The sequence below is a fragment of the Henckelia pumila genome, chromosome 3, assembly GCF_033568475.1.
Source record: "Henckelia pumila isolate YLH828 chromosome 3, ASM3356847v2, whole genome shotgun sequence".
In the NCBI taxonomy this organism is placed as follows: domain Eukaryota; kingdom Viridiplantae; phylum Streptophyta; class Magnoliopsida; order Lamiales; family Gesneriaceae; genus Henckelia; species Henckelia pumila.
Genome location: NC_133122.1, coordinates 14826684 through 14843810, shown reverse-complemented (window position 1 = coordinate 14843810; position 17127 = coordinate 14826684). Strand labels below are relative to the sequence as shown.

Here is a 17127-nt window from a genome sequence, read left to right as displayed (position 1 = left end):
GGAAGCATATGCCGGGGGAACAAGAATGATAATTGATAAGAAGATTGCATTATTTATTTCTTATTATATATATATTTTTTGTTGAGTATATGAATTATTTTTCCATTTTAGTACGTAGCTTTACTTTTTACCTTAACTACAAGTATCTTACGAGTTTGTTTGATGATCTTTTGATCAAAACTCACTAATCTGATTTTTATGATTCCAAATTTGTGGATGATTGGCCAAAATCCGAGATTAAATTTGAAAATGAGGGTGTACGTAATTAATTAAAACTTGTATCATGATTTGAGATGATTTCTAACAATAAAAGTGCAAGTTTAATTTCTAAATTTTTTTTTATATCGATTTTAATTACGGGTGGTTGGAAAGTTGTCAAGATGATCATGCCATTTGTGGGTTGCCCTTTTTCACCTTTTAGAAACCATGCACGCACAGTGAGCTATGGGTGTGTGAGTGACTTTAATAGATTCTTTCCGTTGGCCGATCAGCCAATCACATCCCTCCACGTGAACGAACGAAGGGTAATTCGGAGATTTCGGCTTTGTAGATGGACGAAAATGCCCCCTGGTGAAAATGGGATTAGGACAATAATTGGGGCCAAGGGGGACAAAGTATGTCCCGGGTCATTATTGAGTCACTTATAAGAGCTAGCAAAAGCTAGCACCACACTTTATCATCACTTTACAAGCCATGGTGATTGAACCTTTTTTCTATACCAGCCATGAGTCATGTCTCCATCCAATGTCATCAAAAGGGATGGACCTCTGATTTGGGGAGAGGGGCCAACCCTAAACAACAAGAGATAGCTATCTTTTGCTATGTATACGTCCATTTTTTCGAGACAGACGATATACTTCCGACGACAAATTAACATCATACTGGGAAAAATAACTTTTGTCAAACTTCATTTTTTTAAAAAAATATAACACTCCTAGTGTATTTAGGTGGTGTTTTGAAAAGTTTCTAGAAAGCACTTCTCAGTTTTTTTTTTAACAAAATATCACAAAATTTCAAAATTTTGTTAAAGAAAAGCTGAAAAGTGTTTCTTACAAACTCTCTCGAACACTACCTTAAAATACACAGAAGTCGTTTTTTTTATTTTAAAAAAATGTTTGTCCAATGTTATTTAGCCGATTGTCTCCATCGATTGTTGAGATAGTTTGAAAAACTGACTTTTCACATGAAAGGTTTTCACAAGTAAATGACCTCCATGTGCTTGGTTTGCCCAAATTACCCGGGTGAATTAACATAGCCATGATATGAGCATTTCGTGCCTCATCTTGAACCGAATCAATGGAAGGAGTGCAATTGTAGAACAGTTATCGTCTTTTCCTCAGCTAAAAAATTACAAATAATTTACTTATGTAAAAATTATGAAAAATATTAATGTACACGTAGGGCCCATTTGGTAAGAGGTATTAGGGCATGATTATTAACAACCGGTGTTTGGTTCAACTTTCACTCTTCGTTTGATAACCCAAAGGCCGACATTAATTGACCCAGAAGGGCTGAAATGCACGGACAATAAGTCCACGTAAAAGAGCAGGTATTGTGAATACTTTGTAAACAATACTTGAGATTGTGCAGTGTATTTACCCTTTTGCCCATGATCCTAAATTCTTGTCTTCTTTCTAAAGCGCAATAATTGAGTGTAAATTTGCATATGGTTAAAGGGTATATTTGTCAAACAATGTATGTCAGTAAATGATCTCTTAACTTTAAAAAACGAACCAAACAACTTTCTTATTAAATGGTAGTATTATATATCCTCTCATATTTTTTATTTATCCACTCTGCTTAATAATCTCATCACATGTACCAAGCGGACCCGTAGTGTTACACATTGGGTTACATTAGGTTAGTTCCGTCTGGTTAGCCCGTCCCGCCATACAAAATAGTTGGGTTGAGTTGGTAATTTTCCAACCTACCTAAAAGGTGGGCCGTCCTGCCCCACACCGCCTAATGGTGGGTTGTGGCGGGTTACGGGTCGTCCTGCCAAAACCCGTTAAATTACACATAAGGGTTGGCCCGGTGCGCCACCTAAAATAGGTGAGTTGAGTTTATGTTTTCTCAATCCGCCTAAAAGATGGCCCCTCCTCGTCTAATGATGGGTTACAATGGGTTGTGAGTTGGCCCGTCCACTAGCCCGTTTTGACACTTACATATTCGATTTGAGATTATAAAATTATCCATATGTTTTATTTGAAAAAAAAAACTTTCAAAAATGCATGCTGAATAATTATGTAATTTCTAATACAATGTGTAATTCAATGTATAACACTCCGTGTACATGTAACATAACCCAAAAATTATATGTTGTGCAAACGCCACATTTGGGCAAGAGTTTTCGTTTTACGTAGTAGTAATAATAATAATAATAATAATAATAATTGTAGTACTAGTAACCAATGCCAATGTGAGATCCTTAAGCATGAGAAAGCTTGGTCATCCTTTAATTTCAATCGAAGTAGTACTCAAATTTCACTTTTTATTTTTTCTTTTTCCTTTTTTTTTTTTTTTCAGAAACGAAATTCCGAAAAAACAAGAACACCGCAAGTTCCTCTCACATAAATTATTGACCTAACCAGTAAGGAATAATTATAATAACTTTGCTATTTTAGTTCACAGAGGAGCAATGCGTAATATTTCCTTGACATGCCATTTTGACCAACGAAGTTATTGACATGCACAAAATTCAATGAAGTTCCTCCATTCTAATCAAATTGTATGTGTTGTGGTTCGGATACGGTAATCTGTCTCTGATAAGATATCGATTAAATCGTGTCTGTGACAAGATATATATCAATTAAACCGGAACATTTGAACTGCGTTAGAGATTAAAATATTTGAATTATATCGTCATCATTAGATATATATATTTAGTAAATTGATCGACAACTAATGTGCGATCTTATAATTCGGATGAGAGACAGAAGCACTTGCCTGATTTTTTTTAATGATATGAAGTACAATTATTGAGGAAAAAAATTAATTTTCGCGTATGCAATAATTTTTTTTAATAGGAAATTAATTGAACCATCGAACTTAAACTTTTATACGATTTAAAAAATTTAAATTCTTGTATAACTATACTTTTTTTTATAAAATTAGAAGCACTCGGTATACGGTCATAGTAAGCATTATAAATTCGGATTCAAATGAAGATTGGTGAGACAAAAAATGGTGGCCTCGGATGCTGCAAATAAAATGCTGAGATTAATTAAAACAAAAGCATGTTGATTGATTATTAGTTACACCAAGTGCTCATCATTACAAGACTACAAAAGTCAAATTCAACATGTGCAAATTAATTAAAATATAATTTAATACACTTTCAGAAAACTATTTTGATCATTTAAGTGTTAGCACATACATGTATTTAGCAAGGGAAAAAAACTATTATAATTAAGACCCAAAAACCCAAACGAATTTTAATGTAGGGTTGATATACCGGATCAAAATATCGAGTTTTTTTGCATATTGTACCGAAATTTTTTCGATATACAGACATTTTTTCGGCATACCATATTTTTTTCAGTATCTATACGGTATCAATATGGATTTTTTCTGTACCAAAATTTCAGAATTTCAGTATCAGTATCGATATGAATTTTTTTCATACCAATATTTTTGATACGGTATACCGAAAAATCATCTCTATTTTAAAGTACACACCTCACAACGCATAAATCCACTTAAATTTACAAATCCACTTGGCACTTTCTCGACTAATCTTTCTTCGACATTCGGATTTCGGACACCTTATTTTTCAATTAGTTTTAGGGAGAAATGAATTTTTTGTCCCGTAATTTTTATTATTTGAGATTTTGGTTTTTTATATTTTTAAATTTTAATTTTAGTTAAGTATATTTTGATTTTTGATAATTTTAATCTTTTTTTATTAAAAATGCTGCATTTGTATCATATCAGTGTCACATATAAAAAAAACTAAAATTGTCGAAAAAACAAAGATAATGGACTTAAATTAAAATCTGACAACATAAAAGACCGAAATCGCAAATAAGCAAATATGTACGACCAAAAAAGTAATTCTCCCTTAGTTTTAATTTGAGATTTTTCAAAATAATTCTTATCCCATTTTATTAGATTCTCTCTTTTAGTTTGTATGCAATAGGTAACCTATATATTAAATCAGTTTTGCCTTCACTTGCATAATTATTTCCTTCTGATTTGATGCAATCTGTTGAAGACTTGAAGTTGTTGCACGCGACGTATGCGCTGATGTCTAAGTATATAAAGTTGGCAAAATAATGATATTTGTCTGTTAACTTTTTTTATTTTTTTATTTTAATCCATTAATTTTTTAAAAATTTAGTTTTGATACATCAACTTTTAGTTTTCGTCTATTTTGATCAAATTGCTGATGTGACATCAGAAAATGCTGATATGTTAATTGTCATTTCAACAATTTGACCAAAATAGCCAAAAAATTAAAAGGTAGTACAAAAACCAAACTTTAAAAAATTAATGGATCAAAACCAAAATATGATCCTTATAAAATTTAACATATTTTAAATTTTTATATCATGTATGTTTATGATGTCAATACACGATGAATAGTTTAACATTTTTAGATATATTCATGATTTAAGTAACTTAATTAATTATTATTTTTCTTTTAAAATATTTGTTCATTAATTAGTATATAGTTTATACTCTTTTTCCTTCAAAACAAAAGGGGTTGATGCAAAAATGTTACTCCAAATATCACGTTAATTCTAGATTTGAAACATAATGCATGTGAAGGCAAAACCCAGAGTCGACGTTTGATTAAGGAGATAAATGCAAATTCATGTTGTTACAACGAAGGATTCAAAAGCCTAAAGAAGTTAAAAACTAAGGATTGGTGGGGAACATAGACAATGTAAGTCCAACTTATACATAGCAATATATTCCATGAACAACCAATAATCCAAAAACAAAGGATTGGTGGGGAACATAGACATATAGTAAGTCCAACTTATACATATCAATATAATCCAAGAACAACCAATAATTAACGTCAGAAAGATTATCCAGGGGAAAAAAAATCACAGAAAACGACTTGTGCCCTTTTTCTTACATAGTCATGGTAACAAGATTTAGCCATCAAGTGTATTTTCTTCGAAATATTTGGCATCCACATGTATCATAATAGATGGATTGCGAAAACGTCAATATCCAATCATATACTTGGATTGCAAATCCCAGTAGATCTTCGATTGCTTCACCATTTCAGCTCGTTCGGAAACCAATCTCTCATTCCAGTATTCCTTGCAACTACAAAGTAGAATGCATTAAAATGAGTCAGCTTAAAGCGAAAACAAAGAAATAAATATACTCGATGCAGATTATTAGTACTCACTGTTTCTTCAAGAGCAAAGATAATTCCATCATGTGTACCGCGTTGCCATACACGCCCGCCTGCATTAAGAATCGAGATTTTAAAACCAGCCTAGTGCTAAAAGCAGCAGCAGCAGCATTTTATGGCTTCAAAATTCTAGTACCGACACTGTTCATATACCAAAAATTTTATTCTAACATTTTATGGCATAAAAATGAAGTAACCCCCCTGTTGTACCAAAAATTATAGTTGGCATCATCTTTTTTAAAAAATATATATATAGCCATGCTTCACCATGCATGGCAACCGGGGTGATTGTTGTACCCAAAAATGCCCCTTGACAATTGTTCCAACTTACAATTTGTAGAGATCTAATGCCCAATTTCGGTTCTCATACCGATGAAAGTTACTGGTGTTTAATCGAAGTTACTGGTGTTTAAATGAAATGGAAATGACAAATAAGATACAGACACATATAAACAGATGCCACAAGTATGCACATATCTAACCTCTCTGCAGGAGGGGCATTTTGAATCTGAATCTGCTACCTTGAGGCCTTGAAAGATCATTACAGAAGCTGCAGAACAAGCACATATTTTGCACAAGAGATGCCCACATCCCAATGCATATGGTTTGAAAACAAGTTCCTGTAAATGATAAAAATTGAAACTCGTGTTATTGCAATAGAAATTATTTTCACCATTACCAATAAAATCCTAATCCGGAACGTAACCTTACCAAGCAAATAGCACATGTTAGACTGTATTCTAGTTTCTCATTGTCTGGAAGTGTCAACGTCATTACAGGGTCGGAAGAACTTAAATCACAAGAGAATGGATTGAGTACTTCATCAAGCTTTCCACTGTCAGATTCTCTCAGATTGACAAAGAAAGCCCCAAGTTCTATCAACCACGGCGATCGTAGAATCTCCATGTGTTCTGACCGCATTTTAGATTTGAATTTCTTGCCGTTATCAGAACTGTGCACCTACACAAAAGTCATTAGGACATAAAAAACTAGAAAAAATTGCAAAACCCAATCGGATACCATCTCTACGTATTTTAAATCTTATTGCTTCTGTATCTAATATCACACTTATTTGTGCTTACTTTATCATACTTCTTGAGGATTTTCCGCATAGCAACAGCATTCATCATAGCATATTCAACTAGCATTCGACATTCTTCTGCCTTGCCATTTTGGGGGCTCGTAAAACATCGGCGGAAGCTTGTGATGCATCTTTTCATTCCATGGTCTTGAAGATTGAAGAGGCGTCTCACTCTCGAACTAAAGCACCAGGCAATGTCCGAAGCCTCCTTAGTCAATTCAGAAAAGAACTTCTTATCACATACTGCAAGATGAGAAACAAATTAGGTTATCTGAACTTAATAGATGCAAAATTATCATTTATCATGTGATAAAAAAGCCGAACACTACAAAAATTGGGGAAAAAATGATATAATTAACCGTTAAAAGTATGCATGTTTCCCATCTTCAAGACAACACGTGAATAAATATGTTTAAATGTATTTTTTGTATATTCAACAAGAAATTATGTGATATCCAACTCATTAGAAGGTTTTAGGCTGTTAAGCTCCTGCGAAAAAGCGTTGGCTGAATAAAAAAATTCAAAACATGGGGAGATGGTTAAATTGTGTTTCAGGTCATTGGTTCTGTTGTAACAACTTATTTTGGTGCAACAAAGCCATCCGTCCGATACTCTGTTTTAAGAGCCCAATGTTCCAATCTTGCTCAGAACCAAAAAAAATTAATCAAATGAAAATCACCCAATTCATGTAAGAGAATAAAAATGTTCCAGCAGTTTTACGTCCCACTCTAGCGCTTATAGCATATGAACCATCGAAGTACCTTTCATAATGAGATATCAGAAATACAATTCACAATCAGGCGCTTGGGTATTGTAGAGCCTACACGACGCAAGATGCCAGGCAAAACATATGTCTTGTTATATTGACATACTCCAAGGGATAACATGATAGAATTATACTATCTTGAAAATATTTCACCAGATATAACCAAATATGTTTATTAAAGACTATTGAACGGCAATAAAATATGTACCCATAAGTCTATTACAAAACTTATCTTTTTCTTCACCTTAGATCTACCATTCCTACATTTAAAATGTGCTGGGAAAAGTACTTCAATCCTCTAATGCATACCAGAGTCAGTTCATCACGAGTAAGGTGGATGCTTATCCAAAAGACCAAGCCTTAGCCTATGCCAATTGTCAAGGCACAATGATTGAGCCTCTCCAACCTTTGAGCCTACGCTCAAATCTATGGAGATTGTAGTAACAATGCTTTCATATTATCTAGACGAATATGTTATGTCAAAAGTTCATTAAAGGGAAACATTCAGTATTAGTAAAAAGTCGAAATCTATCCCTTTCCCAACCAAAAAATGTAATCCCCTAAACTGACTAGTTTTATTTCTTACATTAACAGGTTCTAGCAGGAGCCAGGAAATGCATTCACGTAGTTTCCAATGTTAGACAAAACATCTTATCAAGCTTCTAGACTGCAATTAAACGAGCTCAACTTGATACACATATAAACCGGGCTCAATAAATTAATTGCATAAGCATTCATTCATTCACTCCCTAACTTACTGAATCAAGCACAAGCCAATATTCAAACATTTGGTTCATCGAAAGGATGTTCAATCTTGGTCATTAGCTAAGTAAATTAACCAAGTTGTAGCTCATTGAGCTGCTAAAAGTTGTAGCTAAAGTCTCGTTCATTCATTTGTTAAACTATCGAACTTGAACCTAGGTGAAGATTGCTAGAAATTATTTTCAAACCTGAATTATTTTGTTACAATAGAAGGAGAGCTTCGACATTTTAAAAAGATATTTTCAAATATACTTAAAGTTTCACGGGCTTGAATTTCAATTTGATTGCAATAGAGCCCCATAATTAAATTCTAGCAATTCTAACTCGCAAACAACATAAAACACAAAACCCGTTAACAACGAAATGGGCAAAAATCGAGAGATTACTAACGTGGGCAAGACTCGTATTGGCAACACGGGGATAAAGGATCGTCTTCTCCATTGTTTTCAGAAGAATCCTTGAGATCCCGGCATCTCCTGCAACTTTTGAGAACCTTTTTGAGCCTTTTGTACTCGACGTGAGTCGATTCCTCGATAAACCTCTCGTGATGCGCCTGCAAATACTCGGTGAACGTTTCCCCAAATTTCATCCTGGCAGATTATTGAACATTGTTTTCCCAAGAAAATCAATTGAATCCCAATGTCCAGATCCAAAAACCGAAAATTCGGAAAAGATTTTGACGGGATTTCTCTTCAATGTATAATCGGAGGGGTAATAAAGATTGATACCAAGTAACGTCCGGAATTCTCGGCGGCCGATAGAGATGGAGAATATTATTAGTTAGTTTGCATGTATTTATTTACCTCGTGGCTCTTGGAATTGTCACGTGACTGTATATTTCCTCGTACACGTACGACTATTTGGATTTTTTTGCTTTTTTTTGGGTATTGTTCTTTTGACTCTTTGACCCGTGAAATTTACTTCTATTGCATTTCGTGATTATATAGTTATTTTTTGTATATAAATATTTTTGAAATAAAATTAGAAATTAAATTTGTTCAATAAAAAATCAAATTTAAAATTTTATGATTTTAATAAATTTGCGATTGGATTAATAGATTTGAAGCTGATATTTCAAATTCACAATACAAATTTATTGATAAATTTAGATACGTTCACTTGACAAAAAACTTCAAATCTTAGATAGTTAACTTTTTAATCATTGTGATGAAGCTCAAATTCAATCTTGAGGTACATAAGGAGCCGAAATTTTTGAGATATATATATATATATATATCGAAATTTTATAAATCACGTATCATAAGGTGTCGAAATTTTTGATATTTGTCGGTATAGTAAGTGCGATATATCAAAATTTTTCTTATTTTTCTCTTCCCTGATCGTGATGCCAATTTGTCTTTATTAAACTCAATTCTCGAACGAGTAGATCTTTGAGACAGATCAATCCTATTTATATACAATACAAAACGATATTTTCTTATGAGTGACCCAAATAAAATATCTATATGACAAAATTGACCCATGAGAATGTCCTATATTAATTTTTGTATTCTCAAGTTTAATATATAACATAATATTAGATTTATGATACGATTGTTGTTTAATATCTATATTATTATTATTATTATTATTATTATTATATAATAGTTCCACACTTTATACTAACCGTTTTTTGCAGTGTTTTCATAATCGGACCGGAGCAGCCGGTTCGACCGGTTCAACCGGGAATCGGTGGCCTGTCCGATCCGGAAACATAAATAAACCCGGAAAAAATATTTAAGTTTTAACCGCTAAAAACCGGATCGAACCGATAAAACCGGTGAAAACCGAAAAACCAGACGGTTTGTAATAAACGGACGACTTTTTATTTATTTTTCTAAAAAAAAAAATACAGGAGTCGGGCTTTACGTGACTTTCATTTTCTGTAATTTTTCTATTCTCTCTCTGATTCATCGATCTCCGATATTACTTTAAGACCGCCTCTTTCTGCTTGGCCCGATCTACCACCATCCGCCGGTCGGAATGGAAAATTGGCACCATATTTGAAGAGCTTTCGAAGCTTGCTTTCTATCGATAACATCTATTGAAGAGCTCTCGACACCGACTTCAAAATTAAAAACCTTCGTCACCTTTATTTTCTTTAATTTAGTTTATTTGTTGAATTCTTTAAGAAAATTATCAAGTTATAGTGTTGATTTTCGTATGTATAGAATGACTAATTTGAGTTTTTTATTTTTCCTTATTTATTCAATCAACATAGCATCACTCGAATCTTTCCTTCTTCCTGCGTCTGTTTCTTTGTTTTCTTCGATCTGATCTTCTCCATTTGCACCAATCAAACGTTTTTGTCAAGTATTTCCTATTCTTTTCATTTTAAAAAAAAAGTTTTCGATACATACAATTATTGTAGTGACCCTGCATTGAATCACCTACTATCTGGCAACTAATAGCATGCATTAAAATTAATAAAGCAAAAATGCTTAACAGAGTAAAACGTGCGGAAACATAATCCATAATTTACATATCAGCTTAGTACAAAAGTTTCAAGTTTATTTATCAGTAGTGATACAACCATATCAAAACAACTAGATGTAAACATTGTACATATATATCGAATTCTGCTGTATAAATAACTTTTCAAGGTTCTTGCTCCCTAGTCCTGCCTCGAACTACCGGCTCCGTTCATCCTGCGACCTGCCCCGTGGAATAGGGTGTCCAAGATAACAACTAGGACGTGAGCGCTAACGTTCAATACATAAACATGAGTAAACATATGTATATGATGCATGCAACCGTGATGACTGGTAAATGATCATCTGATAAGTCATGCTCAGTATAGGCGCCACATGAGTGTTGTAACCTCACGGATCAACCTCTGAGTACAACCACACTCGTCTAGTACACCAGAGTAGTCAGACATACATGTCTCCGCCTTCGCGGTACTCTCAGTGACAGACTAACAAGTATAGAGTTGAGCGGCTCTATAATCAGGTATAACAAGGTATAGGCTCCACGTATATATGCACATGACATATGAATATGAAAAGCGGTAAATCATATATTATGACATATAATAATGCCAAATAAATGCAACACATAAACATGTATACTCGCTGGCAATCTCAGTCACTGTGTACGTACCTCTAGGCTAGTTCAAGTTTAGTAAGACACTAGGTTCCAAGCCTATATTCAAAAGTTCACCGTATCACTACACAAGTTCTATAAGCCTTAACTAAGCTAATAAATACTCCCAAAACTTAAATAGATTCCCGGACCATACCTTTGTCGTAATAAGCCCTTTGGAGTCGCTAGTCCTGGATGACTATAACCACGTCTTGGTTATTCCAGAACCTCTATTATAATCGATAGGGCCCTCAAGTGTATATCTCACACTATATAACTGAAGAAGGAAACTCGGAATTCGTAATTCAAAATGAATCCGAATGAGCCCTATTTATAGGCAAAACTCTCGGCCAAGATCAGAGCTTCCGATCCAGCTCGTTGTGTGCATGCGTGACACGTCAGCATCGGAACTTCCGATCCGACGATCGGAGCTTTTGATCTGCCCTACGTTTGACATTTTTCAAAACTCGTGGCTGAGTCATCGCACATTGCTGGCAGCTGAGGATCGGAACTTCCGTTCCTGGATCGGAGCTTTCGATCGTGCCTTAGTTCCGAAGTAATCAAGCTCTTTTCGGTGTTATCTTCCTTATATTGATCTCTTCCAGCTTCTCCCGTTATTCCATCTCCTAGTTCTTCGAGCTCCACATGTGTGCGAAGCTACTGGATAAAAATTTTCCCCACGAAATGGCATAACAACCTAACCAATTTGATTCTCTTTCATTTATTTTAAATTCCTTTTTTGTTTTACTGAACCTTTGTATATAATAGCACAGGTGTACTCAAAATTCAATTCAATGAATAGAATCCAATTTATTTAAGTCTTTAAGCTTTTATAATTTTTAAATCTACTAAACATGTTTATAATAAATACATCATAAGAAAAAACATGTTCATATCAAGCAGACAATTTTTTTATTTATTACCTAAATACGTCAAATGTCAATACTTGTTTTGTGTTATTATTTTTGCATGTAGTTTTACATTTTGATGATGTCGAAATTTTCCTCCGGGTTCGGTCTGGTAGAGTGGATCTCCAAATCTTTAATAAACCGGGTTGGGTCAGGCCCGACGGTGTTCTGCACAGACAGAAGCTAGGTTAGGGGGCGCCAAAGGTGTTTTCGGCGTGACCCCTCCGATGCCTAAGTCAGTGTTCGAAAGTAAAAGAGCTTGACTAAAGTAAGAACAAGAGAATATGCGTGCGTGAGTGTGTGAACAAGAAATGAATAGAAGAGATGAATGAATACATCATGAACCATACCTGTATTTATAGGGGCTTGGAGGGGTAGTGTAAGGCCCTGAAATTAATTATTTTGGGATTAGTGGAATTTATTAATTATTAGAATTTAATTGATGAGAATTAGTTGAGCCGAGATGAAATTGATTTAATTTGAAAATTCAGGGACCGAGTTGCAAGATGAGGAGTTGGACCAAGTCAAGACATTGACTTGTTATTATTATTATCTCCATCACCATCACTCCCCATCATTCTCTCCTCTCTCCTCCTCTTTCTCCCTCACGCCATAGAGAGACCGAGACGCCATGGCTTTCTTTTCCAAGATTTTGCTCCGTCCAATTCGCTCAATCCGACCGTCAGATTTCAGATTCGAGTTGAGATTCACGCTCACCGCAACGAGGGCTTCGTTTGGACGTAAGTTTTGCTACGATCCATAGACTTTGATTTTTGTTGGGTTGTCAGAATTTGATAATCTTCGAGTATGTTGTTCTTGAACTAGCATAGATCGTGTATTCGAAGTTGGTTCGAAAAAAGAACGAAGTTTGGATTTTATATGATTTTGGAGGTTAATTTCGAAAATGGGTCTTTAGATTTTGGTTGGATTTTGATTGTTTGGTTGGTTTAGAAGATGATATGGATTGGTTTGAGTGGTTTGATGATGTTGTTGATTTTTGGATTGACCGTTTATAGCCGTTTTTCCGTCGAAATCAAGTTTTGGATTATTGGTTGTTTATTCGGTTTGATTTCTGGGTTTTATTTGAGTTAGAAGATTTATATCGAATCCATATGTTCAACTTTTTCAGAGTTTGATTAAAGGATTCGGGGTTGGAACGAACTGGTAGTTGAATCGTTTCGAGGATTGAAGACGGTATAGTATTTAACTTCTTGTTTGGCTTGTTTTGATTCAATTCGATATTAATTAAGTTCGTTGTTATTTTCAGATTTGAATCTTCGACGAACTTGGAAAGGTAAGAAGACGACAATTGAATGAATGAGACGATTAGCTCGAATTTGAATTAATTCGAGTGCCCAAAAGAAATCACATACTTGCATGCTACTTGAATTATATGATATTTGTTTTACTTGAATGAGTTTTGACTTGCATTGCATTCATATTGAGCCAATTACCTTGGTTTTACGGGCAAGAGAGACCCAGAAGAGTTAGACGTTCCGTGGACTATAGTTGAGTGACATTGGTTAGCAGATTTTTACCAATTGTCGAGAAACACTCTCTATAGGTGCCCAGAGTCTAGAGAAGTAAAATATTCACCGTCCACCTCGATCGGGAGAGTCGGTGAGTTGGTGATATTTTATCCTCGGGATCCCAAATAAGAGAAGAGAACATTTACCTCGTGATTATCCAGACTTGATAATCCCAGAGTTTTAAAGACATGCATTGCATTGTATGCATTTGAATTGAGTTTAGACATGCTTTTGGAATTGCTTGTCTTGTATGTATATATATCTTGTTTCGATATATTATTTGATATGCATGTTTTGTCTCTTTTACTGGGAATTGTATTCTCACCGGATTATTCGGCTGTCGTTTTTTTTTGTATGTGTACTTGACGGCAGGTGGGGCAGGATCGTGTCAGAAGATACATGACTAGATCGAGTTGGAAGTGATAGAGTGAGACACCATCTAGAAGTTTGTTCTTTTAGCAATCTTGCATTATAGGGTTGATGAAATTTCATGTCTTGATTCATGTTTAGGGAACTCGAATTTATTCGATTTGTCGAATGATTATATCATCAAATTTGTATGGTTAAATCGTTTTTGATGGTATTTCGAATCCCTTATTTCATGTATGAGCTATGGATTGAACCTTGGTGGCTTGTATTGTTGATTTTGAGTTTGTAAAGATTGCTCTTGCCCTGGTGGTTCCGCGAGGCGTGAGTGCGGGCGCGCTAGCTCTTGCGAAGCTAGGGCGCGGGCGCGCAATTTCCTGGCGCGGGCGCGCTGGTTTTGTAAGGTCTCGGCGCGGGCGCGCGACCCCCCCTTTTTAAAAAAAAAAAAAATTTGATTCTATTTTTCCGTGGCTCTCGTGATTTATTGTGTTTAATTATTCGAGATTAGACGATTAGAAACGGGGTCTCACATTAAGTGGTATCAGAGTGATAAGATTCTTGGATTTGAATTAGAGTGAGCGGGGTAGATCGAGTCCGCATGAATTGAATTCTCGCATGTGATTGATTTATTTAAATGATTATTTAAATACGTGCGAGCATGATTTATTGATTCTTGAATTAATTGAATTACATGAGTTGTGATTTAATTTTCGAAGCACGATTACTTGATTTGATTGAAAACATGCTTTATTATTTATGAGTTACTTGGAATTACGTGGCTATGTGATTTAAATTTTAAAGCATGAATTACTTGGAATATGAATTGTATTTTAAGTTCGGATCCGAGTTCCACCATCTTCTTGAGCTAGCAGATCAGAGATTGTTGTGAGGTGAATTAGAATCCGATTGAGATCCGAAAATTCAGTAATCTGTAGTTGATTAAACCTATCGAACAGAGATGTGGAACACTGAATTTTGAGATGGAGATTTGGTACTCCTTTTCTTACTGAATATCAGAATTGTCTCCTGAAAAATTTTAGCAGATGACAACCAGCAGTAACTCCTTCGACTGATCTAGATTGTACCACTACTTCACTGATAGATGTCACCCTGACACCGATGGGAGTTCTACCGAGAAGGTTTTGGTCGTTTAGGTTACCGATTTTGTAGAGTACCGAGAATGCTGTTGGAAGCGGGAGTCGAATAGAAGAGATCGATCAGTTGGGTGATTCTCCGAACTACACAGATGACCGGAGAATTCGGTTAGTGTGGTACCAACTTAGAGGATTGTTAAAGGTTGGTAGTATTTGAAGAAGACAGCATTAGGGAATCAAGGTTCGATCACTTTTTGGAATCCGCTTTCATCCGAATTTCTTCGACATATTCCTTTTCACCGTTTGATCAGAGTTAGAGGGACTTGGAGATCATCTTTCATCGAAGAGAAAGCAGTTTATGAAATCAGTGAGCAGTGCTTTGAGATCAAAAGACGCTGTCAGGTCCGTCATCAGCCCGAACACTATGCCAGAGTTCGTCATCATGATATTATCGAAAGATCTCCGAAGGGAATTTTCTTGTGTCTTTAACTCCGACAAAGATACTATCCATTTCAGTTGCTCCTATCAGCCGCAATGATAGAATCTATGAGAACTTAATCATTTGGCGAATCAATCTTCGAGGCATCAGATTCTGGTTGTACTCTTATTGAGGATCAGCCTTAGATTTCACCGATGACGACCGCAGGAATCAGTAGAGTATGGCTTCTTTTCTTATTCTAATATGATTGGTTACGCACCTCATCTCCCTTCTTATTGATATCTATCGTTGCATCTCGTTTGTTGAATTTTGATTATCAGTAGTCGCAATTCTTTGAATTGATGGGATGAGTTGGAACCGAACAGTATTGTACTTCAGATTCTGATTTGATTGAGGTTTTGATTTGATTGTAACTGAGCAGTATCGTACTTCAGTTATCAGATTTCGATTTGATTTTTTGTTAACTGCTTTTTCCAGTACAGGATTACTGTGGATTGTTTCAAGAAGTTGACAGATTCAGATCCGAGTCAAGAGACGAACGGAAATCCTCCGGTAAGGATTCTCGATTCCAGGATTATTTGTTAGTTGATCTGCCGAATGACGTTCTGATTTAGAATTTCGCGGAGGAATTCTCTCGTTCGCAGTTGATGTCCTATAATCTAGCCTGAATTGTTGATAAACCAGTGGTTAGAGATTTGCTAATATCATCCGGATGAGGTTTCTGGATTACCTCTGAGTCATGAGGTTAGATTCAGCAATGACTTGAGATCAGACATCATCAGTTGAGAGTTTGACAGGAAGAAGTATTGCAGATTGGACTTGGATCGACGTATGACTGCCTTGGAGTATAGTCGTACCATTTGAAGTGAAAACTCGTCTACTGTATCGTAGATCTTTTGAACTGAATCTATCAGAGGTATTTAGATGGAGTTATAATTCGTATCGATCTTTTCGATTCTGTTCGAAGTATAGTACTGATCATACAGAGTTTGGAGATTGGTCTTACAGGACTGAATGCCGAGGCGTTGCATGCTATGCTATTGAAGTCTGAATTTGGATTGTATCGAGATTTCCTTTCCTCGATCATGTAATTCTAGAGCTGGAATTTCTGTGATTATTGCAAGATCAAAGCTGCGTTGATTGAAGCCAATTCGACATCTGTATCTGAGAATTAAAGGTTTTGAGTTCTAAAGCAGATTTTCGAGAGATTCTTATCATTGTGGAGCCGATTTCTCAGCTAACTCCAGAGAATGCACTTGTACCTGAACCGAATCTTATGAGATCAGTTTGTTTGACGCGAAGAAGAGATCCCCTAGAGCTCCAGTAATTTTTATTTCCTCTGTACTGATGATCTTCAGTGCATTGCATCTTCTTATCCAGATTCTGGAGGTATTCTTATTCAGAGGAAGTCTGTGTTAGCGCAGTCATAGTAGCAGTTGGGCCAGTTCGAGACTCAACATCCGATTCGTGTTATTGAATTGGCAGTGGTCTTTTTGCTTGTTAGATCGGGCATCACTATTTTCAGTGAAATTTTTGAGGTCTTTTCTGAACTGAGAAGTGAGAGTATGAGTTTTGCAACCGAATTGATTTTGAGATTGAGGAACAGATTGGATATGGTGAAGAATTTGATGGTGAATTCCAGTATGATCCGAAGTAATACGAGGCAGCAACGGAGGTTTGAACAGAATGATCTATTATTATTTTATCTACTACCGTTATTCTCT

The 17127-nt window shown here is 35.4% G+C and overlaps 1 protein-coding gene across 1 annotated transcript; it reads right to left on the bottom strand.

Annotated features, from left to right (window-relative positions):
* Nucleotides 1–4889: 4889 nt before the first annotated feature.
* Nucleotides 4890–8743, bottom strand: LOC140891979 (probable E3 ubiquitin-protein ligase BAH1-like). The gene is made up of 6 exons (XM_073300698.1): nt 8374–8743; nt 6457–6698; nt 6086–6334; nt 5857–5994; nt 5369–5427; nt 4890–5283 (listed from the first exon to the last, which is right to left on the bottom strand). The coding sequence occupies exons 1-6, from the start codon at nt 8570–8572 to the stop codon at nt 5178–5180; spliced, it is 993 nt and encodes a 330-aa protein (XP_073156799.1). The 5' UTR covers nt 8573–8743; the 3' UTR covers nt 4890–5177.
* Between the last annotated feature and the right edge of the window lie 8384 nt (nt 8744–17127).

What these genes read in the sequence shown, in the direction of transcription:
- LOC140891979 (XM_073300698.1), bottom strand. Translation starts at nt 8,572, where the DNA reads ATGAAATTTGGGGAAACGTTCACCGAGTATTTGCAGGCGCATCACGAG. An exon ending in TCCTCAAGAAGTATGATAAA is followed by an intron (nt 6,335 to 6,456) that starts GTAAGCACAAAT and finishes ACTTTTGTGTAG; the next exon opens with GTGCACAGTTCTGATAACGG. An exon ending in AATGCCCCTCCTGCAGAGAG is followed by an intron (nt 5,428 to 5,856) that starts GTTAGATATGTG and finishes TTCTTAATGCAG; the next exon opens with GCGGGCGTGTATGGCAACGC.